This window comes from Trifolium pratense, linkage group LG3 (genome assembly GCF_020283565.1).
Source record: "Trifolium pratense cultivar HEN17-A07 linkage group LG3, ARS_RC_1.1, whole genome shotgun sequence".
Taxonomy (NCBI): Eukaryota; Viridiplantae; Streptophyta; class Magnoliopsida; order Fabales; family Fabaceae; genus Trifolium; species Trifolium pratense.
The window spans coordinates 2,991,416-3,008,472 of NC_060061.1; the positions used below are offsets into that span (position 1 = coordinate 2,991,416).

At 34.8% G+C, this 17,057-nt stretch overlaps 3 protein-coding genes across 10 annotated transcripts; 2 read left to right on the top strand and 1 right to left on the bottom strand.

Annotated features, from left to right (window-relative positions):
- Positions 1 to 202: 202 nt before the first annotated feature.
- Positions 203 to 8,556, top strand: LOC123918388 (eukaryotic peptide chain release factor GTP-binding subunit ERF3A-like). Of its 7 annotated transcripts, none has more exons than XM_045970417.1 (19): positions 231 to 362; positions 858 to 899; positions 1,012 to 1,104; positions 1,283 to 1,330; positions 1,474 to 1,563; positions 2,250 to 2,361; positions 3,093 to 3,138; positions 3,261 to 3,332; positions 3,539 to 3,601; positions 3,715 to 3,869; positions 3,945 to 4,009; positions 4,601 to 4,751; positions 4,867 to 4,972; positions 5,070 to 5,205; positions 5,783 to 5,847; positions 5,934 to 6,098; positions 7,410 to 7,482; positions 7,576 to 7,636; positions 8,140 to 8,556. In XM_045970417.1, the coding sequence occupies exons 1-18, from the start codon at positions 359 to 361 to the stop codon at positions 7,611 to 7,613; spliced, it is 1,524 nt and encodes a 507-aa protein (XP_045826373.1). In that variant the 5' UTR covers positions 231 to 358; the 3' UTR covers positions 7,614 to 7,636; positions 8,140 to 8,556. The 7 variants fall into 7 exon arrangements, with proteins under 7 accessions (XP_045826374.1, XP_045826373.1, XP_045826376.1 ...); XM_045970420.1 differs by having other exon boundaries at positions 1,012 to 1,086; XM_045970418.1 differs by lacking the exon at positions 8,140 to 8,556 and having other exon boundaries at positions 203 to 362; positions 7,576 to 7,870.
- Positions 8,557 to 9,616: 1,060 nt separating this feature from the next.
- On the top strand, positions 9,617 to 12,036 carry LOC123918390. Of its 2 annotated transcripts, XR_006812761.1 has the most exons (5): positions 9,695 to 10,121; positions 10,593 to 10,775; positions 10,862 to 10,921; positions 11,337 to 11,690; positions 11,825 to 12,036. XR_006812761.1 is itself a non-coding variant. In XM_045970422.1 (4 exons), exons 1-4 carry the CDS (start codon positions 9,855 to 9,857, stop codon positions 11,622 to 11,624), a joined length of 798 nt encoding a protein of 265 aa, XP_045826378.1. In that variant the 5' UTR covers positions 9,617 to 9,854; the 3' UTR covers positions 11,625 to 12,036. The 2 variants fall into 2 exon arrangements, 1 of the variants encoding a protein (XP_045826378.1); XM_045970422.1 differs by having other exon boundaries at positions 9,617 to 10,121; positions 11,337 to 12,036.
- An 857-nt stretch (positions 12,037 to 12,893) lies between these two features.
- On the bottom strand, positions 12,894 to 16,703 carry LOC123918387 (protein PLASTID MOVEMENT IMPAIRED 1). The gene is made up of 2 exons (XM_045970413.1): positions 16,633 to 16,703; positions 12,894 to 16,551 (listed from the first exon to the last, which is right to left on the bottom strand). The coding sequence occupies exon 2, from the start codon at positions 15,692 to 15,694 to the stop codon at positions 13,070 to 13,072; it is 2,625 nt and encodes an 874-aa protein (XP_045826369.1). The 5' UTR covers positions 15,695 to 16,551; positions 16,633 to 16,703; the 3' UTR covers positions 12,894 to 13,069.
- Between the last annotated feature and the right edge of the window lie 354 nt (positions 16,704 to 17,057).

Consider the following 17,057-nt stretch of genomic DNA (forward strand, 5'->3'; position numbering starts at 1 on the left):
TCAAAAAATGAAAAAAGGGCAAATTAGGAATTTCATATGTACCTTTTTTTCTTATATAGTAGATAGTTGGCCTAACTTTTTTTCCTCTTATTCAAACAACTTATACAATTTTTATATATTATTATAAATTTATCAAAGTAGTTTATGATAAAATGATTTATGATAAAATAGCTTATAAATCAATTTACCATGTCATTATATTAGAAAATGATATACTTTATAATAAGAAATTGGAATATTGTTACATAAACCTTGTGTTTGGTGTTTAACTGCGTGCGTGCTCCACGAAACCCTTGCAGCGGCAGCAGCAGTATCATTCTCTTCTCTTCAGATTCTGGTCAATCGTTTCTTCTCTACCATGGGTGCGTTTTCTCCGATTTATTATCCTCTTTTCTGCAATTAACTTTATTAATTTCATGTTTCATTTTAATCCGTTATAGATATAGATAGATAGATTACTTAGATTTGCACGTTTCCAATTTTTCATAATCTTTTTTTGATCCTAGCTTTATTATTATTTTCTGCTTGATTTCTAGTGATTGATTGTAATTCCTTGTGCGTGTGTTATGGATTGAACTTTTTTACTCATATAATAATAATTGGGCATGTGATTTTCACTTTGCACGAGTCTGTTCTATTCACTCAAAGTGTTATACTGTGTTTTTTGTTATATTATTACTCAACTTCTAGTTCTATTTTATTACCTTATTGTGAGTTGCATGTTATGTTGGTTCCTTTTGATTCCATCATACTCAGAGAAAATAAAACAAGTTTATTGCTTTTCGTTAATTCAATCAAAACCATTCTCTTTAAGGTTTTAAGGAATGTTTTTTTGTTTTGTTTTGTTTCGATGGTAGATCTCGAGGAGGACATTCGTTCTTTACAGCTTGACTCAGCAGGTAATCCATAGGCTAAGTATTTTTTTTGTGTTTTTATTTATTTTTACTATGTATTTGTGTCTGTGTATGATTTTTTTAATTTTTCTATCCAATCTTGATTGTGATAAAGCAGAAGACATTAATGGGGTGGTAAATCCAGAGGATGAAAAGCCAGATGTTGATAATTTTGATAAGATGGAGGATGAAGGTTTGTTGTCAGGAAATGGTTGGTTCTGTGTTTTTTTTCGTGCCTTCCATTTTCATGTTTATATTTTCTGTGAAAGAAAATCTCATTAGCATCAAAAGTGGGACATTGTTGTTTTTATAATGAAAAGAAAGGTATCATGGTACTTCATTATTCTTTACTGTCCATTATATGAGAGATTTCAATTTGACTGTTTCAGATCCAAAGCAGGAGGTTCAGGCTCAGTCTGTTGAGGCCGAGCCAAAAGGTATTGAAATGTTTTTGGTTTTCTAGTATGTCATATCGCATGTATTGCACATTTAGATTGTTGTTTTGAAGTTAGACTACTCAATACCAATTAAGATATCAACATCTATTTTCATGTCCTCACTCCATGACTTTGATTTGTAGCGAAAGATAAGGAAATTCCTCCCGTTCAAGATGAAGAAGATGAGCACATGAAGAAAAGGCACTTGAATGTTGTGTTTATTGGGCATGTTGGTAAGTTGATGAATTAATGTATTCTTGACCTGGATGGTGGGTTTTCACTCCTCACTTGTTATTCATGCGGCAGTTCACCTATAATCTGTATATGTCTAGTAACGTGTTTGGTTTGATTAGTTTGGGAGGATAATCAATTTTTTATGATGTTTCGGAAATAAACTAAGCCAACCACAAACACAGACTAAAGTTGCTTTGAATAGGTATGCACATATTATTAAACACGTGAGGAAAAATAAAAGACTTATGGTAGTAAGAGAGGTGAGGTGGAAGGGAATATGCGTGGGGGATTTGTTGTAATTGCCTGGATATGTGGCAGCACGGGAGACAAGTCAGGGAGGTGTGAATTCAGTTTTTTTAAAAAAAAAGCTTAAAAGAGGGCTGAGGGAGGACAGCAAGGAGAACTGCATAAAGAAGAGGTGTTGGGGATGAGGATTGTGTAAGTTGTAAGGAGCTATTCTCCCATCTCCCATTTGTCTAATATAAGAATAAGGACTCAGTTCCTGTTACTTTCGTTTTTCATATGGCGATTCATTTTTTTCAGGATTAATCTACAATTAATTGGCTATTCAAGTAGTATGGGTCTTTAACAGATTTTAAAAGCGACCTTTCTCGCATGTGTTCCTGTGTTCTTTCAGTATAATGTTGTTCTAGAGGTGATTTTTTTTTTATTCTTCTTGCTCTAGATGCTGGCAAATCTACAACTGGAGGTCAGATACTTTTCCTCAGTGGTCAGGTTGATGATCGAACTATCCAAAAATATGAGAAAGAAGCTAAGGACAAAAGTAGAGAAAGCTGGTTAGTACTTTGTATCGCGATTGTTATATTATCCAAATTCTGCTTTCTGCATCATCATTTCTTTGCTGCAACTTAGGGACTTAATTTATTGTAGTTGGCAGGGTACTGTACTGACCGGGTTGAATTATCACAATTTAGAAAGTCGTAGAATTTGTATTGGACTTTTGATAATTACCGAGTATAATCTAATAATTTCATGTGAATACTTTTCTTTTTGTAGCATCTTGAACAGTTTTTAAGTTGGTTCACCTTCAATCAATTTTAATGGGATGATACATGTTGATTAGAATGTCCAATAGTTTTCTACCTTTGGTACAAAGGTGTCATGCCATCATAGGACAGTAACATACAAACTCCGAAAGGTGTTCACCTTTGTGTCAATATATCTTAGCTTCTTTGTTGTATGTATTTTGTATATTTCACTTAAACAGTGCAGTTGAGGTGCACAAACTATGAAAATGTGGGATGCCGCCAATTTGGTTTTAAATTTATATATATATATATATATAATAGAGTAGTTTTTTCCTCTTTTTGTTAGGGGGATTGAACTCTTCTAAGGACACTTTGCTTTAGAGTGTAAATTAAGTAATATCAACCTGTTTTAGATTACTTAATTTAGTCTCAACTCACTTTAGCGGAGCCAAATCTTGTTGGGAGAGGGGATGGAACCTTTTAGTAGTTAATATACTTGATACATATATCAAGTTAATGATTTGAAATTTATATGCCAGGTACATGGCCTATATTATGGACACAAACGAGGAGGAGAGAGTTAAGGTATGAATACATTTGCGGATAACATTTAATTGGTTTATACCATTTAATGTAGATCTCCACTTTGCTTAACCACTTGAATTTTATTTGGACTCATAATGAGAGTGAAGTTGTGATAATTACAGGGAAAGACTGTTGAAGTTGGAAGAGCACATTTTGAGACAGACACTACAAGGTTCACCATTTTGGATGCACCTGTGAGTATATGTATTTCGTGATTCTCCTCAGATCAGTTTTCTGTGTCTCGGAATGCATATTCTGTTGCGTAATAAAAGTTTCCTGTTTTTGATTGATTATTGCTAACTTTCTGTCTAAAAGTCTATCATAGTATCTTTGATTTTAAACAGCATCATTTTATGCTAATGTAGCAAACATTTAATATTAAATTATATTGTTTATGCAGGGCCACAAGAGCTATGTTCCTAATATGATCAGTGGTGCATCTCAAGCTGATATTGGAGTGTTGGTAAGTTGATATGTGACACTCATTCTGTTTCTTGATTTTCAGTATATGACTCTTCAGAAGCATTTGATAATATGTTTGTCTTTTCCTTTCCGTGATCTATGCTCATCAATCAGGTAATTTCTGCTCGGAAGGGAGAGTTTGAAACTGGATATGAGAGAGGTGGACAAACTCGTGAACATGTCCAGCTTGCAAAAACATTGGGTGTGACTAAGCTGCTTGTGGTTGTCAATAAAATGGATGATCCTACAGTAAACTGGTCAAAAGAAAGGTTAGAGCTCTCTCTCTGCCTTTATGAGCTTATCTGGAATTGTAAAGAGATATCTTACTGGTGGTGTTCTATTAGGTATGATGAAATTGAGTCAAAGATGGTTCCATTTCTAAAGCAATCAGGATACAATGTAAAGAAAGGTATCTTCTGCCTTTTATATGCTGAAGAGTATGGGAACTTATTATTTTGCTTGTCTGTTTATTCGTTTTAGATGTTGGTGCAAATGCGTTATAAATTGTGGGTGGGTTATGTTGCTTTAACACTGGGAGCATGACGGGGATGGTAAACTGTCTACCGTAGTTCACTCCTAAAAATTTCTTATTCTCGTCTAGAGGGGTGGGGAATGTTGTGTTACTGGATGCTCCAGAGCTTGGGACATGTTGAAGATTGCTGAAAGGTTGATAGTTTCTTTGTGCACTGAGATGCGTGTATTAAATTTTCAAGGGATGGATACATGATGCAAACCTTCTATATTAAATTGGAATGAAAAGAAGCTCTCTTTGCTTTTAGGAAAGTAAGGATTGTGATCTGATAGTATTTAGGTCGTGCAAAGGCTATTCTTTTCCCACCCTGCAAGTTATTGTGTGGGATTTGAAAAGATTATAAAAGGATTCTGAAGTGTCTTTTTTAAAAATCATTTGCTACCAATAATTTCATATTTTGTGCACGCCTTTTCCTGGTTTAACGGATTATGCAAATAGACTTATTTTAGTAATTGTTTTATTTAACAGATGTCTCATTTTTACCAATATCGGGGCTCATGGGTTTAAACATAAAAACAAGATTGGATAAAAGTCATTGTTCATGGTGGGATGGACCTTGCTTATTTGAATCCCTTGATAGTATTGAAGTTCCTATGGGAGATCCCCAAAGTCCTTTCAGGTACTGCCTTTTAAACATTATGTTGCTTCCTTTTCCCTCCTAGAGGTCCTTTATAATTCTATATTTTTAAAGTTCAACTTTTGTTTTTTTGCGATTGAACTTCTCATATTTGCAGGATGCCTATAATTGACAAATTCAAAGACATGGGAACTGTTGTTATGGGCAAAGTTGAATCTGGTACTATTAAGGATGGAGATTCCCTTTTGATCATGCCAAATAAGGTAATCTTTTTAGGGTGTTGTGGGTTTTGTCCTTCCGTTCTTTCTTTTGCTTTTTCGTATTTGTTGAACTAGGTGACAACGGTACATTATTTTGCAGGATCATGTAAAAGTTGTTGCTATATATATCGATGAAAAGCGGGTTAACATCGCTGGACCTGGTGAAAATTTACGGGTTCGATTATCTGGCATTGAAGAAGAAGACTTATTGTCTGGGTTCGTCCTGTCTAGTGCTGGTAAGGAGTTTTTTCTACCTCTTACTAATTTTGCCGCACTTGAAAGATGCATCCCAACAATAGTACATTTTAGAAATTACTGGAGAAGTTTTATTGAAAAGAGTAGCGTTATTTGTACAACAAATTTTGGAACAACTTTTGGGACAACATTTTTTTCCCTTCATCTTTTGGTACAAAAATGTTATAGAAAGCATAATTAAAAAACAATTTTGATGCAATGTGTAAAAGCTAGTTTTTTTTGGAAGTATTTCATTTCTTCTTCTGATATGAAAAGTTAAGCCTCCTAGTATGCCATGACATTTAGCCTAATTAATATACTATGACCTCAGTTCCCATTCCAAATTCAAATTGTATTGTTTTGTTTGGATTTGAAAATTATCCATAAATTTATAATGCGTTTAAAAAATTTGTTTGATCATAATGATTCCACTTGGTGACTGAAGGACCTTTTCCTACCATAAACGTCTTCAAGTACTACTCAATTAAATATTGAGACCTATGTCATTTATGTTGAGATCCATGTGCTGTATGGTGGTTCTTGCGCGGTTTTTGACTTTTTGTTTTCCCCTTTTTGCAGCAAATCCAATATCAACAGTTACTGAGTTTGTTGCTCAGTTGCAGATCCTTGAATTACTGGACAATGTGTGTATCCTCTCTTTTTTGCATTTGGAAGTTAGCAGTAGTTTCTATGTATGGTCAACACAATTAACATCATATGAATTCTGCAGGCTATTTTTACTGCTGGATACAAAGCTGTTCTGCATGTCCACTCTGTAGTTGAGGAATGTGAGATTGTTGAGCTATTGGAACAAATTGATCCAAAGACAAGGAAGCCTATAAAAAAGAAAGTTCTCTTTGTAAAGAATGGCGCTATTGTATTATGCCGTGTTCAGGTACATTTTTTACATCACAAATCTGGAAGCTAATTTGTATATTTTTTTTTTATTGGTGGACAATCTTTTGTTTGACTGGAAATTGGTGGACAATATTTAAAGATGCAATGTCACAGTCACATTACCCTAATGTTATGCAGATAGCTGTTATATTCTGTTAGCGGAATCAGTTGTTAGTTAGTATTCTTCTGTTACTCTAGAATATTGTGTAACTAATATAAACATATTGTACCTCTAATATTGATTCAGTGAAATAATTCCTCGTAGTATTTGGGTTTCAGCTAGACCCCATAAGCTAGCTCATGGGGGGTGAAGGTTGCTCCCACTTATAACCTCTATTTAGGTCATATCACTATCTAATGTGGGACTCTTGCGCTCAGGACTGGACATTTGCTGGTGGCCCAATGGATCCATGATAGGCTATATTACCATCTTAGGATTTGAGTTTTGGTCTAATTCAACCCGATATGCTAGCTTGTGGGGCAAGTGTTGCCTTAGTTGCTGACAATTGTGAGCCGACCACCCCTGCTCTCTTTTCTGTCACAATCTGTGCCAATCACCTCCTTTGTGAATTGTCATCTTCGAAAAGTTGGATGACAAGATATTCTTGGCTTGGAAACAGGTTGAACATGCTCTGAAGGGACACACTGTCCACCGTTTTGTCGCGAATCAAGCCATTCCTATGCGATTTCTATCATATGAATACGATGTAGGTTGCATCAACCTGTTATACACAAATTGTGAGAAACAAGACCAACTGTTGCTCCATGGTTACAGTCACCACTTTCATCTACCACTTTCATCTACCACAAGGCTGTCTGCCATGAACTCGGTGGTTTTACTTTTGACCCTTTCCTTGAACCTGTGCTATTTGTCACCCCAAGTTTCCCTTTTTACTATTACATTGCTGACTTGCTGTAGTTGGGCTTCCCAGGGCTATGATAAGACTTCTACTTCATCTAGAATGTGCATAATAGTTCTGTTGTCTTAGAGAGAAATGCTTTCATCGTTAAACCTAGTTTTTTTTCCCTCTTTCTTCTTCATATGGGCCTTGCTAATTAGTGCCCGAGGGTATTTGTTGAGAAACCTAAAGATACACATTATTTAATGAATAGTATGGTACTTGATATGTCGTCAGCCTTAAAAAGTTCTTATTTTTCATTCAATACTTTTCATTTTTTAACCCTTAACCAGTACCACCCTCAATGGTACTCGTTAACATTTCTTTTATTTATTTGTTTATTTGTTTATTTATTTATTCATTTATTTCTAAGAGCTTATTTTCATCTTGTTTTTGTGATGTGCTTGCAGGTTAATAACGTGATATGTGTTGAGAAGTTCTCTGATTTTCCACAACTAGGGAGGTTCACTCTTCGCACTGAAGGTAAGGATTAAGATGATTGTTCAACTTGCAAATGTATTTATGATGATATTTATTTATATATGTTCAAGCTGTATGACATACTATGTTCTACAGGAAAAACTGTTGCCGTGGGGAAAATCACTGCTATCTAAGTTTGTAAATTTTTTGACATGAGGTACAAAATCTTTCATATGCATTGTTGACATGTTCTTGCTTTTAATGGTCAACTTTGTAAGGCTGTTCATCTGGTTTTCCATGGTTTGATAATCCTAGTATTTACTTTTCTTTTTGTTAATTTTGAAGTTAATTAGAGGAACTTTCTCTTTTGTATCTAGATATATTGTTTGATTTGGAAATGGACTTACAAATGGTTGAGCCTAAAATATCAAATATTTTGTTTTGCATATTATATTCCGATCGTCGTGTCTATAGATTTTTCTGGTGTTCTATGTTTATTGGTCAAATCAAATGATTTTACGTGAATAGACTAGGAAATTAATTTGCTAATACCACTTGGTCACTTGCATGGGAACAGTCAGTTTTAATTTTTGGTTCTTGACTTTGTATTTTCAAATTAACTAGACTAATCGTGTATAGGATGGATGACATATATCCATTTCATTTCGGAATTTCTTTTGCTTTATGGGGTATTATTCAGTGAAGAGTTATTTGTTGCAGCTGGTGCCCATGTACTTGTACGCGGTCGGCCGTACAAGGCCTGGTTGCTTCAGTGTTATATTGCCCAGCAGCTTCCAACCATACTACATGTGATATATAATTGAAATGGATGGTTTTGAATCGATCCACCTGATTAGCTGTGGTATCTGGTGCCTATGCATATTTTTGAATAACAGCAATGGGACAAATTTTTTCTAGTCACAGTTGAATGGGGCATATTTTATTTGATGCTGATAAATGATTTCTCTTTTACTATGTTATTAGTGAGTATACCTGATGGAAATTTGCAAGTCGGATTCAGCGTCATGTGTATTTTGAGAATGAACTAGTATGCCATGAGTATTACTGAATCGATCCTTTTAGGATGAAGATATTGATCATGAAATACATAATTATTTATAAATTGACATCGCACCATATAATCTGCATTTTGAACTTTGCTATTTGTCGCAAATCCAATTTCACCGTTAGATCTTTCCTTTGTCTAAATACATGTGTGGTTTGATATATATTAGAGACTTAAATGCAATACAAAAGTCTCTAGTCGTGATGCTGCTGGGATACAAATATTCACCAAAAATACCTTTTTCCTTCCCTTTTTCTATCTCCACCTATATGGTTCTTAAAAGTCTTCAACTTTTCTTATTGTCAATTTTGACCCTCTCTTGATTAACCAATCCAAATGATATTTTTCCAAATTGACCGATTTTAATGTGTAAAATAATTATATATATTTTTTTTGAAATAAAACATTTTACACCTTCCGATGTGTAAAAGATCTTTAAGTTTTTGAAGTAAACATTTAAAGCATCAACGATGATGTATAACTATTTTAGCGAGATTGTGTATTTTTTTTGTTTGTTTGTTTGAGATAAACAGTTTATAGATTTAGATTGACATAGTAATAATATGCAAGCACATCTATAAATACGAGTAACACTTTTAAATAAGTCTTTAATTTTATAATATTTTTTTTTTGGTAAAGGAAGAGGGCAAAGCCCAAATGTTATGATTATTTTAATGAGGTTTCTGTCTCTATTAATTTTTTTAACCATATTACACAAATTTAAAATATAATTAGTGCAGTATAAAAAAGAAAAATTATGAGTTAATTTACAAAATTGTCTTTCATTAATGGTATACGAAAGATAAATTGAAGAATTAAAAAAAGATAAAGTAATAAGGGCTTGTTTGGATTAACTTATTTTTGAGCTTATGCAACCAACTTATGCAATTTTTATGTATTATTATAAGTTTGTCAAAGTAGTTTATGATAAAATACCTTATAAAAATATAATTTTCACCAGTATGAACTCATAAGATAACATAAAATCTAATTTATATTGCATAAGCTAAAAAATAAGTTAATCCAAACGAAGCACAAGTAGTTCAGGTATAATAGAAAAAAAAGTCATGCTAATTAGGGCACTGGTTAAGAATATTATAAGGAGAAATTTTTGCATTGAAAACTTGTGTAATTTCAATACATTCGTACCTTAATCTAATTGACACAAAGTCGTTAAAATAATGTTTTTCCTTCCCCGCCGAATATTTTTGGTGTTAATATTAATCATAACGATAATAGAAATTTCAGAACCACATAAATACAGAACAAATGAAACACAGAAACGTATATGCCCCAAAAGTGAAAGGTACTGTATCATCATCATCATCATCATCATCATCATCATCATCATCATAACTACATTTGCAAAATGGCAATAAATTCATACATAGCACCAATTCATATGTTAAACATCTCATTGTTCACAACCTGCTTCCCAAATTCAGCTTCATTGCCATCTTTTAAACTATCATCAAAGTCTCTGAATTCCACTCCTATAAGAACAACAATAACAACAAAACATAACCTTGTTAAATATCACAGAGAAAGAACAAGAACAAGAGCAACCCTTGATGACATTGAAAAAGATGAACTTTCCTCAACCCCACTTCTTGTTGAGGACGATAAACCCAAAAGGGTATGCTCATATGCTCTTTTTCTTTGCATTCATTTTCATTTACCATTAATGTTTTCAAAGCTTTGTTTAGTTTCTTACCAAATTGAAGAGGTTAAGATGCTAAAATTTGAATCTTTAGTGAACCCTTTCCATCATTTACTATGAAAACTCGTCAATTTTGTAAGGTGGGGATGATCTGAGCTCAAAGTTTGAATTTTTTTCATGGGGTTTCTGTTTTGTTTTCCAATTCAATTTAGGGCTTGTTTGAATTTGTTTATTTGAATTTATCTACTAAAATAAACACTTATAAGACTGTTTTGGATAGCTTATGGAAACAACAACTTATAACATGTCCATAAGCTGTTTTTTAGCTTATTTTTATAAGCTCTTCATGATAGATTATGAAATAACTAATAGCTTATATGAAAATACTCTGATTTTATTTTATCCAAACAGGCCTTAATTTAATTTTTTATTTCTATCTTTACTTAGGAATTAGAGGAAAATGTGAAAGTGCTAAAAAATGCAGCTAAGACAAGAAAGGTACCAGCAGAGGAGATTCTTTCTGCATTGGCTTCCATTGAGAAAGCAAAAGTTGATCCTTCTGGTTTTCTTGACACCCTTGGAGGAAAGGAATCCCCTGGGAGAACCTGGATGCTAATTTTTACTGCAAAGGTTAACATATTTCTATTGTTTCCTATGATGAAATTTAAACTATCTTTAGCAATTTATACTTACTGTAATCTTGTGCTGAATTTCAGAAAAAATTAGATGGTGGCAGTTATTTTCCTCTCACAGCTGTTCAGAGATTTGATGCCGCTGTAAGTCTCTATTAATATCTATATTTCATTCTTGATACATAAGAGTCCATTTAGACTTTAGAGTGATTTTTTTTTAATAAAAAAAAAACCTTCATCTGCACAATGAGAAGTTTACACCCTTCTGTGTTGTTGAGTTTTAAACATTTGACGAGCGTTAAGAAAAAGGTGCTAAAGAATAAAGGTTGTTTTGAAAGCATTCACACACAATTTGTAGTAATTGTGCAATTATCTACTTCATCTCTATTCTTTGTTGTAGCAACCCCACCCCACACAAATTTATGTAACAGTTTCATTAATTGTAAATGTTGCATATACCAAATCATCCAACTATATCTAAAATATCTTCAGAAAAAGGCTCGGTTATTCATCGGATTGCTTCGTACTAAGTTATAATGTTATATTGGTGAATTGTTAGGCAAAGAGGATTGAAAATGGTGTATTTCTTGGACCTATTGGACAATTAACATTTGAAGGCAGGCTTTCGTGGAAAAACAGAATACTGTCTTTCATTTTTGAGAATCTTAAAATAAAAGTTGGACCCTTAAACCCGCTACAAATCAGCCTTGGGCAAAAGGAAGACCGAGAACCAAGTACCAAGGATCCGTTTTTCATCTGGTTTTATGTTGATGAGGAAATAGCTGTTGCTCGAGGCCGGAGTGGAGGTACTGCATTTTGGTGTCGGTGTAGTCGGATAGAAATTTGATGCTTTTTACCTTCCTTATAAAAAAAAGATTCATGTAGATAATTTGATGCAGTTGAAGTCATTCAGGTGAGTTATTTATTTGTACTTGGGTATTGTATGCATATAATCCAGGAAACTGAAATGTATATAGATACTTTGAATTAAAGTTTTTGTTTCATGATATTTTAATGATGATATGCCATGCCCCTTCTGTTCTGTAGAAATTCGGGTGGGGCCATTTATGAGAAAGAATTACACAGCAATTAAAGTAAAGAGGGTTCATAAAGTAGTATAAGAATAGGAAGCGAAGAATATTCTCCACCAGGTCCTGTTAGTTATATATTGAACAAGTCAATCTGAATTGTATGTTTCAGAATGTGTTCAATTGAATGTAATTTTACACAATTTTGTTGTCAAAGTTATATTTACTACACGTTCTGTGTTCTTGTGAATTTGGCTGTTAGTGATATTCTCGCGGCTTAAATATTATGGCATCTTGTTATTTGAATAGTTACTCTAGAAGATATAACAATGAGTACTGGATATTGCAAATCTTGTGGATTTTGGATTTCTTGCTTGCTCAAACCAAATATCTCTTAATAATTTGATTTAAATTTCTGTCTTCCTTCACGATCTTTTCTCTTACCAGTACTCATGATAGTCTTTTCCGCACATCTACATTTCTAATCCTATCTTATCAAAACATTTTCATTGAACTTACTTTCTATTAGGCTTTTATGTCTGCTATTCAGTTTCCTACAATGTAGGTGATAGGATTTTTCTCAAAATAACACATACTAAACGAATGTAGAGAAACAGTTGACAGGTGTTCTTTCGAACCTTATTTTTTTAATAAGTAAAATCAAATGACTTAAAATAATGATGCAACTCCATAAGCCAACTTGATGCATAATATTTGTCTTTCAAAATGTTTCTTTGTATCTTTTGATAAATTCTGAATAGATTTGTATCAAGAGGAACTTCCCTTTTTGGAGGAGCAGAAAAGGAAATCTAGCGTGAAGTCTATGATCAACAATATGATAATATGTCAGTTGCATCTCTGACGAATCTAGCAACTCTGATTTATTTATTACACTGAATCATGGTTTCTGGATTTATGCATCTTAAGTGAAATGTTCACTGGCATCTTTTTGTTATGTTGATCAATGATAATGAAGCTGGTTCTTATCTTGGGTATGGTGTAACAAATTTCTCTATAAGCAATAGTCACGTATGTGTAGGACTAGGTAAATTATCTCTATTATTTTTGTTCTATATGCCATTTATGTATTCACAATGCAAAAAATACACACTTTTATTTATATAGTTAATCAAACCAAATCAACAAATATGAACCGACAGGCTGAAAAGAAGTGTTTCCTCAACTGGACACTTTCTATGATACATGAGTGTAACATTTTATGATACATGAATGAAAGACTGTTTTCTTGGCATAACATAATTAATCAATTTACAAGCTTGACATCTGGATTTCTCATGGTTTTGAGCCACATATCAGCCACGATCCGTGAGGAAATACTCCATAGCAGGTCTTGTCCCTTTGCCAATGCCTGCTTCCCTTTCTTCCCTGCCTTTCCCAACCCATATGCAACCAACCATTGCATAGCGGTCAGTCTTTGTTTCTCATTGTCCCATGCATTCTTCTTTGTGGAACTCCTAACCTTGAATCCTCCCACATGCATGCTTGTTACTTTAAACCTCTTCTTCTCTTCCTCATTTCCCTTTGTGCCAGCACGTGTCGCGTGAATAAGCACCATTGTAGGGCCTCCAACTGCTTCATAGCGTCTCAGTGGATCCCTCAGTTGGACAACCAATATCAGTGTGACTCTTCCAGATTCATCAGAACTTGCAGTTGCAGCACCCTTGTAGCTTATTAAGGTTTGGTCTCTAATCCAATCCTCAAGTGGAATAGCAGAAGCCAAAAGATCTTTCCCACTTTCCCCTTTCTTTGATCTGAGTGTAGAAACTTCAAACGGAGCTTCTTCCTCGGCCGTGTCAGCTTGAATTTTCAATGCCTCAACTGTCATGGACTCAATCTTCTGCATTGAAATAGGAAGAAGCTCTTCTATAGTAACTGGATTTTCATCAACATTCCAAAGTCCTGTTGATATTCGTTCTTTTCTTCCTGAACTGATAATGGTTGACATGCTTTTCAAAGCAGAAACTATGCGGGCAGCGCTGGAACTTGCTCCTTCCTTGTTCCTACCTTGTACGACGGCTGAAGCAATGCCTTCAAAAGCAATCTGCTCTGCAGTTTTACCTATCAGTTCATCTATTGGCATCAAGGAGGATAAAACTTGATAGCTGAGTTCGTCAAGACCAACACCAGCCAATTTCTGAAACAAATCAAACCCACTCACAGATTCATGCGATGCCAACACAAAAGGCTTCGACGTCTGCATTGCCAGCTTTGGATTATCTTTTCTAGCAACAACAACATCCAAAGGGTTCATGGAAGCCAAGTAGCCTCCATCTTTTGTTTGAACCACACAACCCAAGCCCTTACCGAGGTCAGAAAGATATACTTTGGATTCTCCTGCATCTGCAGGAGAATCGTCGTGTGCGTCTTCTAGTTGCAAAGGTGGAATCTCAGGTTGGTTGAATAAGTATCCTTTGCTGTCCTGATCATCCTCAAGCATCTCAAGAAACTCCCTAGTCACAGTTTCTTCATCTGCATCCAGTTCCCCTGTCTCTTCATCTATTTTCATCATGTCATTGATACCTTCATCTCCCATCATAGACTCAAGAGCTTTTATTTGTTGAGCAATTGAATCAAGCTCAGACAATCTAGCATGGTGCACATGATCGTGTACTACTTCCTTCACAACCTCATCTGCAACCGGTTTCTCTTCTACGGTTTTATCAGATTCCTCTCCTTCATCTTCTTCCTTCTCTTGAACCTCAATCCCTTTATCAACAACCTCAAAATCTGGAAGATCAAAATCCTCCACCTGTTCTATGTGGTCATGATCAACTTTCTGTGCAGAAGAAGAGGAATCATGAACTGGGTTTGGATCATCAAGATTCAAATCGTCCATTCCTTGAATGCCACCTTCCTGTGAAGGTGAAGGAGTCCACTCATCGTTTCTGCTTGTTATTCTGGGACTAGGCACGCTGAAGGATGACTTGGATTGTTTGCGTGCGAAAGAAGATGATAAACTACTCAACTTGCTGGACTTTGAATTCTGCATTGGACTATTGCTATTGCTATTATTGTATATATCAACTCCTCCATCTTTCTCTACAATCTGAAAACCAAGTTTCACAACAAGTTCTCCTCCTTTTGCCTTTCCTGATAACCCGAAGCTCGTATCCCATTGCCTAACTCGTGCACCTTGATGGTTTTTCTCGACGGATTCTTGAATCAACTCGCTCAAATCCACATAGTTTCTTCCAAAATCAAGCTCTTGAGCATCAACAGCAAAAAGGTATATCGAAAAGGGACGGGGCTCAAACTTAAGCCTCTTGTTATGATTGTTGTTGGTGTAATAAGCATGGCACTTGATGAAAAGGGTCTCTTCAAAATCAGCAGCTCCTTGTGAAACGCGTGACGGCATTGTCTTAACAGCACCATCCTTTGTTTCCTTCTTCCTAACACAAACGGCAAGCCTCAGTCCGTTCATGGAAGAAGGAAGGTCTTGAGCAGCAACCACTTCAACAGAGAACAAACAGCTTAGTTTCTGCATTCCAATATGTGAAAGTGCCCTCATAGGCTTCCACTTCCAAATCCCTTTCTTCTCATTCTCTTCCAAATTAGTTGTCGATGTCTTACTTTTAACCACCACCTCTTTCGTTTCTGTTTTTGAAATTTCATCCTCAAGCTTTGGTCTTGACCGCCACGGGGACAAGGACAAGCGACGGGATCGAGGTTTGTTACTGCTTTCACCATAAACTTCGGTCGTGTGTTTGTCACTGTCATCTTCAATGGATGGAACAGGTGTATTTCGCGGCAACACAAGTGAGGCTGTTCTTCGAGCTGTGGTGGATGTGTGATTTTTGTAGAGGGTTTCACTCAGAGCTTCTAGTTCGTCAAGAATCTGAGCATTGGGATTGTTCTTCGAAGCTGCCATTGGTAGTGAATGAATGATGTCTGTTTGGGAGAGTGAGAAGATAAGATAGTGTAGCAATTGTTAAAGGCTGTTTCTGAACCAAGAAAAATTATAAAAATGATGAATTGGATTTGTGGAGGATAGAAGATGAATGGTGACATTGCATTGATCCTTGGTGAGTAAGACAAATTTGGAAATGGATAGGTTGATTTATATGTAGACAAACTGGTCCCAGGGAATTTAATGTGAATTGTTTGCAAGTGGGAAACTTGCACTGATTGGTATGTGTCACAGACAGAAGCTGCTAATTTAGAGAAACTTCTCTTCCTCCCCTCAAATCATTAGGATGTTGAAGAAGGAAAGTCTGTTCTGTTTGGGATAAAAAGAAGAAGAAGCCAAAGTACATAGCAGCAGCAGATAAGGTTATTTCAACAGTTATAGTTATTTACAAAAGGAATTTATTCACAGACTTAGCTCTTTACATAATTTATGTGTTTACTGTACTTTTCTTTAATGGTATTGAATTTAATTCTAACTTTATTTTCTTACTATGTATGTATAAAAATAATAAATTAAAATTCCAGATTTTAGTTGCCAAATTCTGTATTAAATCCAATCTCTTGAATAATAATTGAATTTCTTTATTGCTCAATCAACAAAACCAATCTAGTGAGCTAATACTTAACAAAACATTACCACTTCTTTGGGGGAATTTTTTGCTATGATTCAAATTTCAACACGATAAAAGCAATAAACACAATCAATTGACTAGGGAATTTGTTCAAGTTTCTGAGATTGTAAGACTCCGTGATGGAGTCTCTAGTAGTTGGCGCGCCGGTTGTAGTTGAACGCTCAACTCTGCTTTGAACTTTCCTTGCCTAAGAAATAACAAAAGTTGTGTAAGTAAATAAATGCAATAAGCACATTATAGAATGTTGAGTTATTCTAAATTTGCTTACATGTTCCTCCCAGTTAGAACGAATTGTAAAAATAATGTAAAGTAAGGTCTGCACAACAAATGCAGAGATGATACCTAACCACAACACTTGCAAAAAAATTTAAAAATAAAACAATCCAGATAGATAAGGTGGGACATTTATTATAAATGTAGTTAGAATACAAAGTTTACCATGACATGCATATCAACAAAAAAGGCTAATACAACTGCACATGGTACGCCTACAACATAAAATGAACCAAAATTCATATAGACAACGATCTTTTGCCACCCACATCCTGCATCGGGTGGCAAAAGTTTGGTGCCTATGTGAATCTTGGTTCAATTTATATTGTAGGTGTTCCATGTGCAGTTGTATTAGCATTTTTTTGTTCATATGCGTGTCATGGTAAATTTTGTATTCTAACTACGTTTATAATAAATGTC